The following is a 16,721-nucleotide window of genomic DNA, read 5'->3' on the forward strand; positions in this document are numbered from 1 at the left end:
GAGTGACTGTCTGTGTGGAGTTTGCACATTCACCCCGTGTCTGCATGGGTTTCCTCCGGGTGCTCCGGTTTCCTCCCACAGTCCAAAGATGTGCAGGTTAGGTGGACTGGCCATGCTAAATTGCCCATAGTGTTCAGGGGTATGTGTATTACGGAGGATGGGTCTGGTTGGGATTCTTCAAGGGGTGGTGTGGACTTGTTGGGCCGAAGGGTCAGTTTCCACACTGTAGGGAATCTGATCTAATACATTTAGTCTCCTTTTCAAAAAAATCAGTTAAAATAGTCAGACAGGATCTCCCTCTAACAAATCTGAGCTGACTGTCCTTGATCACTCCCTGTCTTTCCAAGTATTGATCAATCCTGTCCTTCACATTTTTTTCCAATAATTTCCCCACCACTGATGTTAGTCGAACTGATTACCCGCCCTATCTCTGCTGCCTTTCTTAAGCAAAGGAACCACACTGGCTACCCTTCACTCATCTGGCACCTTGTCGGTGGTCAGTGAAGTATTAAATATATCTGCCATGGACCCAACAATCTTTACCCTTGCTGCCTGTAGCAACCTGGAATAGATCTCATCAGGCCCTGGGGATTTGTGTATCTATGTGCCTGCCAAAACAGCTAATACTTCCTCTTTATTAATCTTCGTTTGTTCCAGACCCCCTCGTTCCAACAGAAATTCCTGGCTACAATGTCTTTCTCCTCTGTGAATAGAGGTGAGAAGTATTCGTTTAAAACCTCACCCATGTCCACTGGCTCCATGCTTGAATTTCCATAATTTATCCCACTCTTTCCCTGGTTCTCCTCTTAGTCCTAATATACTTGGGCTTTACCTTGGTCCCACTTGCCAAAGATATTTTGTTGCTCCCCTTTGCCCTTGTAAATTCTTTGTTAAGCAGCCCCCTACTTCAAAACTTTTTTGAATAGTTTTCCCTGCTGTATCTGACACATGCTTCCTACTTTTTCTTTATAAAACTGTCCATAACCCTTGACATCCAGTGTTCCCTGGACTTGCTGCAATTGCCCTTCACTCTTAAAGGTACATGCTGGTGCTGAATTAATTCTCACTGTCCTACTTATAAAGGACTCCCTCTTTCCAAATGTAGACTTGATATAAGTAGCTGCTCCAAATTGGTCTTTGGCAGCCTTTGTCTAATGATATTGAAATCAACCTTCCTGCAATTGAAGCACTTAACTTCTATACTATCCTTGCCCTTTTCCATATTGACTTTGAAATTTAGGGTAATGGTCACAGTCTTCAAAATGCTCGCTTACTGAAACTTCAACCACTTGACCGGCTTCATTCCCTAGGACTATGTCTAGCACTGCCTCATCTACTATCTGTATACTGGCATAGTCTCCCAGATGCAGCCTAAAAATTTGACCCCATCTTGTCCTTTTACACTAAGGTGATCCCAATTAATGTTAGCAAGGTGGATGTTAAAAATCAAATTAAGAACTAAGTAAGTAAAACATACCATACAGGGAGCAATTCAAGACAGAGGAGAAAAGAGAAATATTGTTGAAATCGGGGATAGTATATAGTTAGGGAAATTGACACTGTTCTCTGTGGCTAGATTCAAGAGTCCAAAAACAGTGTTGCCTGCCTGGTGACTGGGTTCAGGATATCTCATGTGGGCTGCAGAGGAGTTTGGAGCAGGAGGGGAAAGAACTGGTTGTCATGGTTCATGTGGTTCCAATTATCTAGGTGGAAAGAGGTTTTGCTGGGGGAATATGAATAGCTTGGTGTGAAATTTAAAAAAAATCAGGAAGGTAATAATGTCTAGACTACGACCTGAGCCACAAGCTAAACGGCACAAAGTCAATAAGATTAAAGAGAGAAATGTCTGGCTCAAAGATGGGTGTGGGAGAAACCGGTTTGAATTCATGGGATTTTGGCACCAGTACTGGGGAAGGAGAGAGATGGTCTGATGGGATGGGCTCCACCTGAATTTTATGCTGGGACCAGAGTCTTGGCGAATCGTATAACTATGGTTATGGATAGTGCTTTCAACTAACATTGGGTGTGGTAGTTGTCAGTTGTATGGAAAATCAGAAAAATTAAAGCGGGGGAGAACTCAACAGAGGCTAATTAAAGTTTCCATAATAATATGGAGTATGGAAAGGGTCAGGAGTCTAACTTAAGGTACAGCAGATGACTATGACAAGGCAGGAACAGTTAAGACAGGATTGAGGGTGCTGTACTTAATTTACCTTATTTTGTGTACTGTGCATTTAACTTGAGTGCAGATTGAAATTGACAGGTATGATGATGTGGGTGTCATGACAAGTGTCTTCAAGGAGATCATGACTGGGAATTAAATATCCAAGGATACGTACGCTGTCAAAAGGAGAGGCAGAGGAGGTTGGGTTGCCTTGTCGTAAGAAATGGAATTAAATAGATAGCAAGAAAAGTGATAGAATCTGTGTGAATAGAGTTGAGGAACTATAAAGGGAAAATGACCCTGCTGGGCATTGTGTAAGGCCCCCTGGCAGTAGTCAGAATGTGGGGAAGAAAATAAATCAGGAGATGGACAAGGCATGAAAAAAGGCACTGTTACAGTAATTGTGGAGTTCAAATTGCAAGTGGACTGAGAAAATCAAGTTGGTACTAGATCTCAAGAAGAAATCTGTGGAAGGCCTAAGAGAAGGTTTCTTTTTGGAGCAATTTGTGGTAAAGGCTACACGGGAACATGCAATTTTGGATTTGATGTGTAATGAGGGAAACTTGATTAGGAAGCTTAAAGAGAAGGAATCCTTCAGGAACAGAGACTATAATATGATAGAACACGCAGTTCGATTTGAGAAGGAGAAGCTGGAATCAGATGTAACAATATTACAATTGGGTGAAGGTATCCACAAAGATATGACAGGAGCTGGCCAGTACTTGAGGAGAGGGAATGTAGTAGGGAAAATGATACTTCAGAAACCCTTTTTCTTCAGAGACCTTTTTTTCTGAAGAAGGGTCCCGACCCAAAACATCAGCTTTCCTCCTCCTCTGATGCTGCCTGGCCTGCTGTGTTCCTCCCGCTCTACAGCTTGTTATCTCAGATTCCAGCATTGGCAGTTCCTACTGCCTCTGGCTGAGTCAGCATGGCTTTGTCAAGAGGCAGTTATGCCTCTCTAATCTGTTAGAATTCTTTGAAGTAATGAGCAATTTAAACCAAGGAGAACCAATGGATGTGGTGCATTTGGACTTCCAGAAGGCCTTTGATGTAGTGCCACAGGAGGCTGCGAAATAAAATAAGAGCCCATGGCGTGAAGGGCAAGTTAGTGACATGGATAGAGGATTGGTTGACTGGCAGAAGGCACAGAATTGGGTTAAAGCAACCTTTTTCAGAATTGCAGCCCATGACTTGCGGAGTTCTGGAAGGGTCCACGTTGGATCACTAATAATCTACACAAAGGAGCTAAGGACATTATTGTTGCTGAATTTGCAGAGGGCACAGTGGAGAATAGGTAGGGTTGAGGAAGCAGGGTGGCTGCAGAAAGACTTGGACAGACAAAGAGAGTGGGCGAAAAGTGGTGGATGGAACACAATGTGGGAAAGTATGAGGTTATGCACTTTGTTATGAACAATAGAGGTGTAGACAGTTTTCTAAATGGGGAATGATTTTGGAAACCTAGTTCTCAATTCTGAAGGTTAACATGCAGGTTCATTTGACAATTAGGAAGGCAAATGCAATGTTAGTATTCTTTTCCATAGGGCTGCAATTAAAGAGCAGGGATGTCTTTCTAAGGCTCTATAAGGCTCTGGTCAGACCACTTGTGAAATGATATAAGCACTTTCATGACCCTTGTGTAAAGAAGGATATGCAGGTGTTGGAGGGGCGGCGGGGGGGCTCCTGATGAGATTTACAAGAATGATCCTGTTGATGAAGGGTGCTTCGTATGAGGAGCAGTTGTGGACTAGAAGGGTGAGGAGGATTTGATAGAAAGTGAAGAATACTGAGGGGCCTAGAGTGGACATTGAGAAGATGCTTCCACGAGTAGGAGAAAATAGGACCCAAGGGCGCAGCCTCAGAATAAAGGGACGACCCTTTAGAACTGAGATGAGGACGAAATTCCTCAGCTAGAGGGTGGTTAATCTGTGGAACTCATTGCTACAGAAGACTATGGAGGGAAAATTATTGAGCATATTTAAGACAGAATATTAAGCTAAGCTCTTGATTAGTAAGGGGATGAAGTGTTATAGGGAGAAGGCATGAGAAGGGGCCTGCTTTACATATCAGCCATGGTTGACTTTTGGAGCAGGCTCGATGGGCTGAATGGCAAAATTCTGCTTCTATATCTTATGATCCAAGTCCCCTACAGCTCTAATGCCATTTCTCTCACACCTTTGTGATCTGCCTTTCACTGACTGTTGGGGGGCGGGAGGTGGTTCCTGTAGTTTTATCCTACCAAGTTAATCACTCCTTTTTTAAATTTCTGCTCTCTATCCAGATGGCTTCTTTTGAAAGCCCAATTAGGATATCCTCCCTCATTACTGCAGTGATAGTTTCTTTTATCAATGATGCGATGCCATGGCCCACCCAACCCAACTCCACCTCCTATCGCGCCTGAAACTTCTGTACCCTGGAAAGTTGTTTTCATCCCATCCTCACCTCAGCCATGTCTCAGTGATTGCTACAATATCACATTATCACGTACAGATCAATCTGTAAATTCATTTGGGTTACCAGTCAATCTCCTTGCATTAAAATACATACATATAGCTTTCTTTTTCTTTCCCATGTATCTTATTCCGCCCATGTCTTCTCCACCTACTGGATTGTCCTGACATTCCTTAAGTATCTGTCTAAGCCTTTGCTCATGGCTCATTCACTGTCATTTTAATGTTTTTATTTAGCCCCTGGTTGCTTATACTCCCTCAATAGAATCTGCTTAGTCCCACCAATATTGTTCGTACCTCCATTGACCATAACAATTAAATATTTCCCCTCCCACTCCAGGTTCCTCTCCAGCCTGAGAAGATGTCCTTAAGCCTGGCAATAGGCAAGAAACACAGCCTTTGGAGCTCATGCTGTTGGCTGCTAAGAACTGTATCTGACTTAAACATTTCCATTAAGTAAACAAGGGTATTTCATTCAATTTTGTCAGATATTATGCCTATATAATCATACTTTGGTTTATCAAGAGAAAAGGTTTGTGTGTGACAATGATGCAGATTACATGGACTTGTTCAGTTTAGAATATTTGGTCAGTGTGGACAAATTGGGCAGAAGGGTCTGTTTCCATGCTGTATAACTCTGACCCTAACCCCTCCTTTTCTACAGAAAGGTTGTAATTGCAGTACAAATGTTATTGAGCAGATTTATGAGGATATTGCCAGGAGTGAGAAATTGCAGTAATGAGGAACAATTGGATAGGCTGAAGTCGCTTTACTTTGAAATAATAGGCTGAGGGGTGATTTGACTGATGTGTACAGGGTGAGTTAGTGGATGCAAAAGCCTATTTTTCTTAGTAGAGGGGCTATTGATTAAGAGTCATATGTTTAAATTAATTGTTAGGAGAATTAGAGGGTAGATGAGGAGATAGCTCTCCACCCAGAAGGTGCTAGGGGTCTGGAATTCACTGCCTGAAAGGGCGGTAGAGGCAGAAACTGTCATCTCATTTAGGGCACATGGTACTGGGGGCAAAATACTGAGTTGGATTGAAAATTGGCTGGCTGACAAAGCAAAGAGTAGTGATAAACGGGTCCCTTTCGGAATGGCAGGCGGTGACCAGTGGGGTACCACAAGGTTAGGTGCTGGGACCGCAGCTGTTTACGATATATATTAATGATATAGACGAGGGCATTAAAAGTAATATTAGCAAATTTGCTGATGACACAAAGTTGGGTGGCAGTGTGAAATGTGAGGAGGATGTTATGAGAATACAGGGTGACTTGGACAGGCTAGGTGAGTGGACGGGTGCTTGGCAGATGCAGTTTAGTGTGGATAAATGTGCGGTTATACACTTTGGCGGCAAGAACAGGAAGGCAGATTACGATCTCAATGAAGTCAAGTTAGGTAAAGGGGAAGTACAACGAGATCTAGGTGTTCTTGTACATCAGTCAATGAAAGCAAGCATGCAGGTAGAGCAGGCAGTGAAGAAAGCTAATAGCATGCTGGTCTTCATAACAAGAGGAATTGAGTATAGGAGCAAGCAGGTCCTTCTGCAGCTGTACAGGGCCCTGGTGAGACCGTACCTGGAGTACTGTGTGCAGGTTTGGTCTCCAAATTTGAGGAAGGACACTCTTGCTATTGAGGGAGTGCAGCGTAGGTTCACGAGGTCAATTCCCAGAATGGCGGGCCTATCATATATTGTAAGATTGGAGCGACTGGGCTTGTATACACTTGAGTTTAGAAGAATGAGAGGGGATCTGATTGAGGCGTATAAGATTATTAAGGGATTGGACACTCTGGAGGCAGGAAGCATGTTTCCGCTGATGGGCAAGTCCAGAACCAGAGGACACAGTTTAAAAATAAGGGGTAGGCCATTTAGAACAGAACTGAGGAGAAACTTCTTCACCCAGAGAGTGGTGGATATATGGAATGCTCTGCCCCAGAAGGCAGTGGAGGCCAACTCTCTGGATAGTTTCAAGAAAGAGATAGATAAAGCTCTTAAAGATAGTGGAATCAAGGGTTATGGGGATAAGGCAGGAACAGGATACTGATTGTGGATGATCGGCCATGATCATAATGAATGGTGCTGGCTCGAAGGGCCGAATGGCCTACCCCAGCACCTATTGTCTATTGTCTATAACTCATCTATGCCAACCAAATATCCTAGATAAATCCAGTCCTATTTGCCAGTATTTGGCCCATTTCCCTGTAAACCCTTGCTATTCTTACACCCATACAGATGCCTTTTTAAAGGTTGAAATAGTACCAGTCTCCACTGCTTCTTCTGGCAGCTCATTCCATACATGCACCACCTTCTGCAAGAATAAGTTCCCCCATAAGTCCCTTTTAAATCTTTCCCCTCTCACCATAAGCCTTTGCCCTCTCGCTTTTGACTCCCCACCCCAGGGAAAAGACCTTGTCTATTTACCCTATCCATTCTTCTCATAATTTTATAAACTTTTACAAAGTCACTCCTCAGCCTTTGACATTCCAAGGTAAATAGCCTAGCTTATTCAGCCTCTCCCTATAGCTTAAGCCCGCCAATCCTAGCAACATCCTTGTAAATCTTTTCTGAAACCTTTCAAGTTTCATAACATCCTTCCTATAGCAGGGTGACCAGAAATGCACACAGTCTTCCAAAAGTGGCCTAAACTAATCTCCTGTACAGCCGCAGGATGACCTTCTAACTCCTGTGCTCAATGAACCGACTAATAAATCAAGCATGTTAAATACCGCCTTCGCTACCGCATCTACCTGCAACTCCACTTCCAAGGAACTATGATGCTGCTCTCCAAGTTCTCTTTGTTCAGCAACATTCCCCGGGACCTTACTATTATGTGTTTAAGCCCTGCCCTGATTTGCCTTTCCAAAATGCACCACCTCACCTTTATCTAAATTAAACTCCATCTGCCACCTATTGGCTCATTTGATCAAGATCTCGTTGTCATCTGAGTTAACCTTTTTCACTGTCCACTACAGCTCCAATTTTGGTGTCATCTGCAGACATATTAACCATGTTCACATCCAAATCACTTGTAAATAATGAAGAGCAGTGGACCCAGCACCAATCCTTGTGACACACCACTGGTCACAAGCCTCCAGTCTGAAAAGACACCCTCCACCACCACCCACTATCTTCCACCTTCAAGCCAGTTCTGTATCCAGATGGCTAGTTCTCCCTGTATTCCATGTGATCTAACTTTACCAACCATCTGCCATGAGGAACCTTGTCGATCGTCTTACCGAAGTCCATTTAGATCATGTCCACTGCCCTGTGCACATCAGTCCTCAGTTACTACTTTAAAAAATTGTCATGTTAGTGAGGCATGACTTCCCATGCACGTAGCCCTATTGACTACTCCTAATTAGCCCTTGTCTTTCCAAATACATGTAAATCCTGTCCCTCAGCACTCTCTCCCACAGCTTGTGCACCACCAATGTCAAGCTCACTGATCTGTAGCTCTCTGGCTTTTCCTTACCACCTTTCTTAAATAATAGCACTATCCGGCACCTCATCTGTGACTATTGATGATACAAAGATCTTAGCAAGGGGCCCAGCGATCATTTCTCTAGCTTCCCATAGTGTTCTAGGGTACAGCTGGTCAAGTCCTGGGGATTTAACCACCTTTATGTTTTAAGACATCCTGCACCACCATTTTCTAATATGGACATTTTTCAAGATATTGCCATCTATTTCTCCACGTTCTACATCTTCCATAACCTCCACAGTAAACAAATGTGAAATACTGATTTGGTATCTTCCCCCATCTCCTGCGGTTCCCCACATGGGCGGCCCTGCTGATCTTTAAGGGGCTCTGTTCTCTCCTAGTTACCTTTTTTTGTTGACGGAATTCTGAGAGAGAAGATCTACATGCATTTGGAGAGACAAGGACTGATTAGGGACAGTCACTGAGTTTTGTTCAGACTGAAGGCCTGTGACCAGCAGTGTGCCACGAGGATCAGTGCTGGATCTGCTGTTCGTCATTTATATAAACGATTTGGATGTGAATATAGGAGGCATGGTTAGTAAGTTTGCAGATGAAATCATAATTCCTGACATAGTAAATAGTGAAGAAGGTTATCTAAGAATACAATGGGATCATTAAGAAACTGGACTAGTGGGCTGAGGAATGGCAAATGGAGTTTAATTCAGATAGACAAGACTTGCACAATTGACGGTAGGGTCCTGGGGTGTGTTGTCAAGGAGAGCGACAAAAGTGTGCAGGTTGCATAGTTCCTTAAAACTGGCATAACGGATAGATAATGTGCTAAAGAAGGCATTTGATGCACTTGCCTTCAGTCAGAGCACTGAATACAGGAGTTAGGACATAATGTAACGACTGTACAAGAGATTGGTAAGGCCATGTTTGGAGCACTGGTACAATTCTGGTTGCCCTACTGTAGGAAGGGTATTATTAAATTGGATAGCTTGCAAAAAACTCTTACAAGGATGATATGAGAAGGTTTGAGTTATAATGAGAGGCTGGGTAGGCTGCGACTTTTATCCCTGGAGAGTAGGAGGCTAAGTGATGACCTTTATAGAGGTTTATGAAATCATAAGGGGATAGATAAGATGAATAGCCAATGTCTTTTTCTCAGGGTAGGGGAGTCCAAAACTAGAGGACATAGGTTTAAGGGTGAGAGGGGAAAGACTTAAAAGGGACCCAAGGGGCAACCTTTTCATACTGAGGATAGTGCATAAAAGGAACAAGTTGCAGACGAAATGTTAAATACAGGAATAGTTACAACATTGAAAAGACATTTGGACAAGTACATGGATTGGAAACGTTTAGAGGGATAGAGGCCAAATGCAAGCAAATGGGACTAGTTCACTTTAGGAAACCTGGTTGGCATGGATGAGTTGGGCCTAAGGGTCTGTTTCGCTGCAGTATGACTGATTTAAATAGGCCTGAATGGTGAGAAGATGTAAAGAGCCATCAGGATGACTTAGACAAGTTGAGGGAGTGGGGAAAATGTGTAGCAAATGCAGAGTAACGTGGAAAAATGTGAAGTTTCTCACTTCAGTAGGAAAAACAGAATAGTAGTATTATTTAAATATTGGAATTTTCACCGTGAGCATTGAAAGCAAGCATGAAGGTGCAACAGGCAGTTAAGGCCTGTGGCATTTTGGCCTTTATAGCAAAAGAGTTTAAATTCAGGAGCAAGAGGACTCTTTGCAGCTGTACTTTGCCTCAGTGAGATGATACTTGGAGTATTGTGTACTGTTTTTTGGTCTCTTTAACAAAGCAATTAAATGCATACCATAGAGTAGATGTAGCGAAGGTTCGCCAGACTGATTACTGGGATGTGATAATGGGAACTGCAGATGCTGGAGAATCCAAGATAATAAAGTGTGAAGCTAGATGAACACAGCAGGCCAAGCAGCATTTCAGGAGCACAAAAGCTGACGTTTCGGGCCTAGATCCTTCACCAGAGAGGGCCCTCTCTGGTGAAGGGTCTAGGCCCGAAACGTTAGCTTTTGTGCTCCTGAGATGCTGCTTGGCCTGCTGTGTTCATCCAGCTTCACACTTTATTATCTTTGATTACTGGGAAGGCTGGTTTGCTGTATGAAGAGAATTTGGGTCAACTGGGCCTGTATTCACTGGAGTTTAGAAGAATGAGGGGAGGACATTTTTCATATAAAGTATTAGATTTAGTCCAGCTCTATTACATTGCCATTCAATGTATTCTTGAAGGTAAACATGAAACCTACTAAATGTATTTTTCAAGTAAGGCTAATCAATGTAGAATTTCAAAACTCTTGGTGACATAGATTTACAACATGTTTATTCCTTTTCCAATGGATGAACATCTCCAGTGTGTCACTAGTTTTGTGAAGGGAGAGATAATGTCACCAATTTCTTTTGTTCTTCCTTCTGTTGATTGGGAAAGCCAAACTACGAGAGTGTAAGATTCTTAAGTGTGACTGGTTTTAAAGTAATCGCCCTGGGAAGCTCTATTCCTGAGAGTAAAGATAGGAATTACTGGAAATATTCAGCATATCTGATGATATCTGACAGTATCTATAAGAGAGATGATGTTGTTCTGATAAAAGGTTGTTGATCTGAATGTTAAATGTTTTTCTCTCCACAGATACTGCCAAATCTATTTCCAGCATTTTCAGTTTTCATTTCATAACTCCAGTATTTACAGTATTTTGCTTTTGTGCTTTTAGAAATCTCCTTTTGAACCTTTAATTCTTTGGAACCAAATGATCTGAGAATTGGAAGGGTTAAATAGCAAATGAATGTGAAATTGAAGCAAGAGTAATAGTCAATATCCATCTGAAGAGAGTAATTATTGTCTTGAGTTTACTTGCACTTTGAAAATCATCCTAATTTAAAATATGTTAAATGCTTTTCTGTTCCAGGTCAGAAAAGTTCACTGAGAGACTGCCTGTACCTATGTTTGTAAAGGGACGGAATTAATGTAGTTTTTCAAATCTCTAATCTCTCCATCTTCCTACCTTTTGTGATTATCTGGTGTTTACATGAACATAACTGATTATGCATTTCTGATTAAACTGTTGCTTATTGCAGTTAAAACTGACGTAAATAGTTGACTCAAATAATCCTCAAAAAGCTTCACCTGTGGATAATTTATAAAGCACAACATTCCAAAATGAGATCACAATTTTAGATATTTGCTGTTGTATTTTCCCTCCCTGGGGATTTGTCAAATATTTTCGTTGATCTAAATGTTCCCCACAGTTGAAGTTAGAAATGTTAAAGCATTATTCTTTTATGGATGTTGGCATCATTGGAGAGTCCAGCATTTATTGCCCATTCCTAATTTTTGAATAGTTAAGAGTCAATAACACTGCTGTCATATGTAGGCTAGATTAGGACAGGATGACAGGTTTCCTTCCCTAAAGGGCATCAGTGAACCAGACAGGGTTTTTATTTTTATAGTCATCAGTGATTGCTTCATGGTCACTATTACTGAATCTAGTTTTTGGTTCCAGATTTTATTATTTGAAATTAAATTCCACCAAATGCTGTGATAGGGAACAAGTTCAAATCCTGAGTGTCAGCCTGCACTTCTGTTTTTCTAGTCCTGTGACATTAGAGTATGCCACCATTTGGTTAGATAATGAGCATTTTCTGGAGATCTTTTCAGGTTCTGAATCTGCTTGTCAGGGTCACAACATGAACACTGATTTGTGGACAGGTGATCAAAATTAGAAATACTTACTGTAACTTCATTGCTTGTTAAGTCCTATGACCCATCATCAGTTTTCATTTTCACATAGCTGTGTTACAAATTATTAGGTGCAGTAGGATTATGATTATACTACTGGATGAATAATCCAGTGGTTTCATCTAGTGATCAGGAGACATGAATTCAAATCCCATGCTGGAATTTAATTTGGTGCGTTAAATTAAAACAATTGTCATGAGAAATACTCATACCAGGACAAACAGCCATGAAACTACAGAGCTGTCATTTTTTAGAAATAAGTATTTGGTTAAAAAAAAGTTCCAGAATAATAATCTGATTTAATGGTGACAATGTAACCTGTTGATTCTCATAAAAACCTACCTGCTTCACTAATGTCCTTTTAGAGAAGGAAGTCAGTTATCCTTATCTGATCCGACCTGACCTGACCTGACCTGACCTGACCTGACCTACATGTGACTCCAGATGTGTGGCAAATTAGTTGACTCTTAACTGCGTTCTGGACAATTGGGGATAGACAGAAATTCTCTAGTCAGTGACATTGATGTCCCAGGAATTAATTTTTAAAGATCTTTATAATTAGAAACTCCTATGAACATAGAATTCTATGTGCAAAGCCATCCGTAGCAGAAACAGTTTATAATAGTGAGACCAAGCATTTTCTGAAAAAAAGTAAGCTTTAGTCAATATGAGAGTTTATTTGGTCTTTAACAGAAAACAGTACAATCAGCAAAGTGGTTTTTTCCATGTTATTGTCCAAGATTTGATATGCTTTTTCCTCTGTTTACCTCCTACTTTTGCAGACTAAAGCAATCAACTTGAGAACAGTGGCCTTTGAAACATATCACCTTGTCTTTAAAGGCAGGTCATTGTTCTCGTAAAGTTATGTCTGTCAATTTTTGATTTTTCATCATTTACTCTCCTCACTGACTGAGCCAAAAACACACAGATCAAGAGAACTCTGAATGCACTTGAGAAGCTGTTCTCCTCTGTCCTGTGCTTTTCTGCGCCTCTGATGCTGCCTGGCCTGTTGTGTCCCTCCAGCTCCACACCGTGTTATCTCTGACTTCAGTATCGGCAGTTCTTCCTAAACTATCTCTGATAGTGAACCAGGTTTCTTTTAAACAACAGATCATAACTTTGTGCTTGTCTTCTTTTGCCTAGTAACACAAGAGATATAAATATAGGTGTTTCTGTCCATTTTTATAGCTGGGGTTTTCCTGGAACAGATCACTAACCTGTCACTGGAGACTATATCTTTCGTCACACACTCTACAGGCTTGGCTGACCAAGAGACTGTCCTGTTCTCGTGACCTACATATGAGATTTGTAGGTTGATAACCAGGAAACTTGTTACTGTTACTTGGTCTGGCCAATATGTGACTCTGGCATATGTGGTTGTCTTTTAACCACCCTCTGAAGTGGCTTCACAGTCCTGTCAGTTGTATCCAAACTCCTAATTTTCTCAGGGCAACTCAGTATAGGCAATTAATGTAAGTTTTACCAGATATATCACCCTTCAGAAAATGACTTAGTGAAAAAGAGACTTTTGGTGCTGAAAGTATTTAACATGATCTTAAAACCAAACAACTAGGCAACTTGTTCGTAATATCCTACCTGCACTGCCTTCAGCCTAGAATAAAGATTGTCTGGTTTTTACACTCCCTAGCCAGTGGATTTGAAGGCAAGAGGCAAAGAGCAAAGAATAATGCAGTTAGTGGCTCATAAAATATACATACAGGCAGAGAATTAGACTGTTTGGCCCATTGAGTGAGCTCTACCATTCATTTGTGCCTGATACATTTCTCAACTTCATTCTCCTGCCTTCTCTCCATCGCCTTTTGATTCCTTTACTATCAAGAACCTATCTATCACTGTCTTAAACACACTCAATAACTTGGCTTCCACAGCCTTCTATGGCAAAAGTTCCACAGATTCACCATGCTCTTATCTTGACATGAATCGCCCAACTAGGCAAGCAAAACACCATGCAGGACTCTTGATCCTGCCTATAAATGATGCTATCTAAAGCTATAAACACCAAATCCCCTGACCACTATTGTGTTTCTTTTTGCTCTCGATGTTTGGTTGGTCAGTTTTCCCATCTTTCCTACAGTCCTCTTGCTCATCCACACAGGCAACAAGTATCTCATAGCTGCTGGACAAGCTGAGGCTATTCCAATGCTAAATTCAGGATCTCTCCACCTGCCTTACTTATAAAATGGCCTGACTGTTGCTTACCCATCTGACCTGTCCTCCCCACTGCTCCCTCATTACTTAAGTGTCTGGAGTCAAGTGTAGACCAGGATAGTACATTTTGTTTCCAATTCCAGTAATATCAGGTGATCAATCCACCAGTGGGCCAGTTGAAGCTGCAAGTTAACCAGCAATGGGAAAGTCTTCTGCCAAATGGCTAAGCCAACAGATTTTCCTTCCTTGATGGCAGATGAAATGCTCCCTTCCCTTAATGGGATCCCTGAACCGCAGTGGAGCAGACATTCTCCTGATCTACTTTTCCACATCCACCTTGTTAGGCAGGGGTACAGCGACTACAGTGTTACATGAAATCAAAGCCCATGTTTTTGAATGGGCTGTAATGATGAGGGGAAGTGCAAGTGTAGGACTGAGTTGCTCTTACAGAGAAGTGGCATGGGCACAATGTCAAATGGCACTTCCCGTGCTGTAACCATTCTATGAATTTTAAAGAAGGTGTTAATTGTAAGAGATTATGAACAAGTTGACACTCTATATACACAATTGAATTTCACCAAATGACAGCCGTTTGACAGAACTGTGACTATTTTTGGTCAGAACAAATTATCCACAGTGTACATGCATCTTTCCCCCCTTAGTAATTATATCGAGGACCACATATGTACAGGAAAGAAAGTGCTTATTTTTTTTTTTAATCTGTTTTGTGTAGTGGAAAAACAAAGAGGCCTCCAGTGGGTTATAGATATTACCATCGCATATCACAAAGCAAAGCCAATAGACATTCAGACTTGGATAATTGGCTACAGAGAACCAACAGTCACACATGTACACTACAGGTAAGTCATGTTGTTTCTGTTAAATCTTTAACTGAATACATGTACTCTCTTTTACCAGTGGCCAGTTGAGAAACTGAACTGATTTACATTGGGATTATGTACTTAGTGGAGTACAAGAGGGACTGATTTTGTTTTGATTGCATTCCCTTGTCACTGTAAATTATTGCCTTCTCTCCCCTACTAATTCTTCTTCTTTGGACCAAACCTGTCACTAAGATTGAGAGACAAAGTAAAGGGAACTATACCAAAGTGTACATGGCGTTTGTAATAAGGTAGATTATTTAAAGGCAAAGTAGATGAAATTGGGTGTGATCTAATCACCATTATTGATAACATGCCTGCAGTGTGACCAAGGAATATTTGACAATTAGAAAATACAGGCATAAAGGAAGAGCAGGTAGTGACAAGCTAATGATTAAGAATAGGATCAAAATGTTAGAGAGGAAAGATCTCCAATCGAAAGAACAAAATGCGGAACCTGTTACAATGGAGCTAAGGGGCAGCAAACACTGGTAGGAGTTATTTATAGGCCATCAAATAGTTGCGTCAGTATGGGTCATGGTTTTAGTCAGGAGATTAGAGAAACATGTGGCACAAGTAATACGGGTATCATGGGTGAGTTCAGTCTGTGTATAGATTGGATAAACCTAATGAGCAGGTATGATAGAGATAATGGGAACTGCAGATGCTGGAGAATCCAAGACAACAAAATGTGAGGCTGGATGAACACAGCAGGCCAAGCAGCATCTCAGGAGCACAAAAGCTGACGTTTCGGGCCTAGACCCTTCATCCTCGGATGAAGGGTCTAGGCCCGAAACGTCAGCTTTTGTGCTCCTGAGATGCTGCTTGGCCTGCTGTGTTCATCCAGCCTCACATTTTGTTGTCTTGAGCAGGTATGATGTTGTGGATGACTTTCTAGAGTGTAGGGATTGTTTGTAGAGCAGTATACGGAGAAAAATTCCCGTGTGCAAGCTATTTTAGATCTAGTACTAAGAAATGTAAAAGGCCTAATTAATAATTTTGTTGCAAACGAACCTTTATAGAAAATGAAATCATACAGTGCAGAAGAGGCCCTTCAGCCCATCAAGTCTACATTGACATGTGAGAAAGACCTGACCTTTAACCTAATCCTATTTACCTACACTTGGCCTGTAGCCTTGAATTGCCAAGGGGATAAATGAGCAAAATATGATATAGAATTTTACATTAGAACAAAGAAAATTGTGAATGTATGAGGAGCAAATTGATTGAAATAGATTGGATAAATACATTAAAAATATGACAGTGCATGGGCAATGATTTTTTTTAAAAGAATGAGTGCATAGTTTAGAGCAATTCTATGTTCCTTTAGGGCACAAAAACCCAAAAAAGCAGTCAGCTGTGGCTAACAAGGGAAATTTAGGATTGTATAATGTTTTGACACAAATCAGCCTTTCTAATTCTGTATTTGCAGCGCAGTAAAATTAAAACCTTCAAAGACTCTCGAAATCGACCTCAATGGTGTCTGACCAGACTTATGAGTAAAAAATCCCAGAGTGTGTGAACAATACATTCTGGACTGCAGTTTTTATCTTAAACAAAAAATTTAGTAATTTATTAGTGGTATAGTAACGTTAGCAGAGCAAAAATTAAGCAACAAAACAATTTTTAATTGGACTATTCCATAAATCCCAAAGTCTTTGTTTTCATCCCAATTCAGACAAAAGACAGACAAACCAGTTAAGGAATAAATAAAATAGCAAAACTGGCCAGATTACTTGAGTAGTTTTCATGATGTGTCGTTCCACAAACATTAGATGGTTACTTTATTGATTTTCTGAACATGTCAATCAACGTCACTTTACAGTGCACTCGGGTCAAGCCATAATACATATAACTTGGTTTTC

General features: G+C 41.1%; 1 protein-coding gene across 8 annotated transcripts in view; it reads left to right on the plus strand.

Annotated features, from left to right (window-relative positions):
- Positions 1 to 16,721, plus strand: part of lpgat1 (lysophosphatidylglycerol acyltransferase 1) — a 116,376-nt gene that overhangs the window by 66,978 nt on the left and 32,677 nt on the right. For all 8 annotated transcript variants that reach the window (XM_048536251.2, XM_048536254.2, XM_048536255.2 and 5 more), the window contains exon 7: positions 14,709 to 14,835. In XM_048536251.2, the coding sequence (XP_048392208.1) occupies positions 14,709 to 14,835 (127 nt within the window). The remainder of the gene's footprint in view (positions 1 to 14,708; positions 14,836 to 16,721) is intronic.

Source organism: Stegostoma tigrinum, chromosome 9 (assembly GCF_030684315.1).
Source record: "Stegostoma tigrinum isolate sSteTig4 chromosome 9, sSteTig4.hap1, whole genome shotgun sequence".
NCBI lineage: Eukaryota > Metazoa > Chordata > Chondrichthyes > Orectolobiformes > Stegostomatidae > Stegostoma > Stegostoma tigrinum.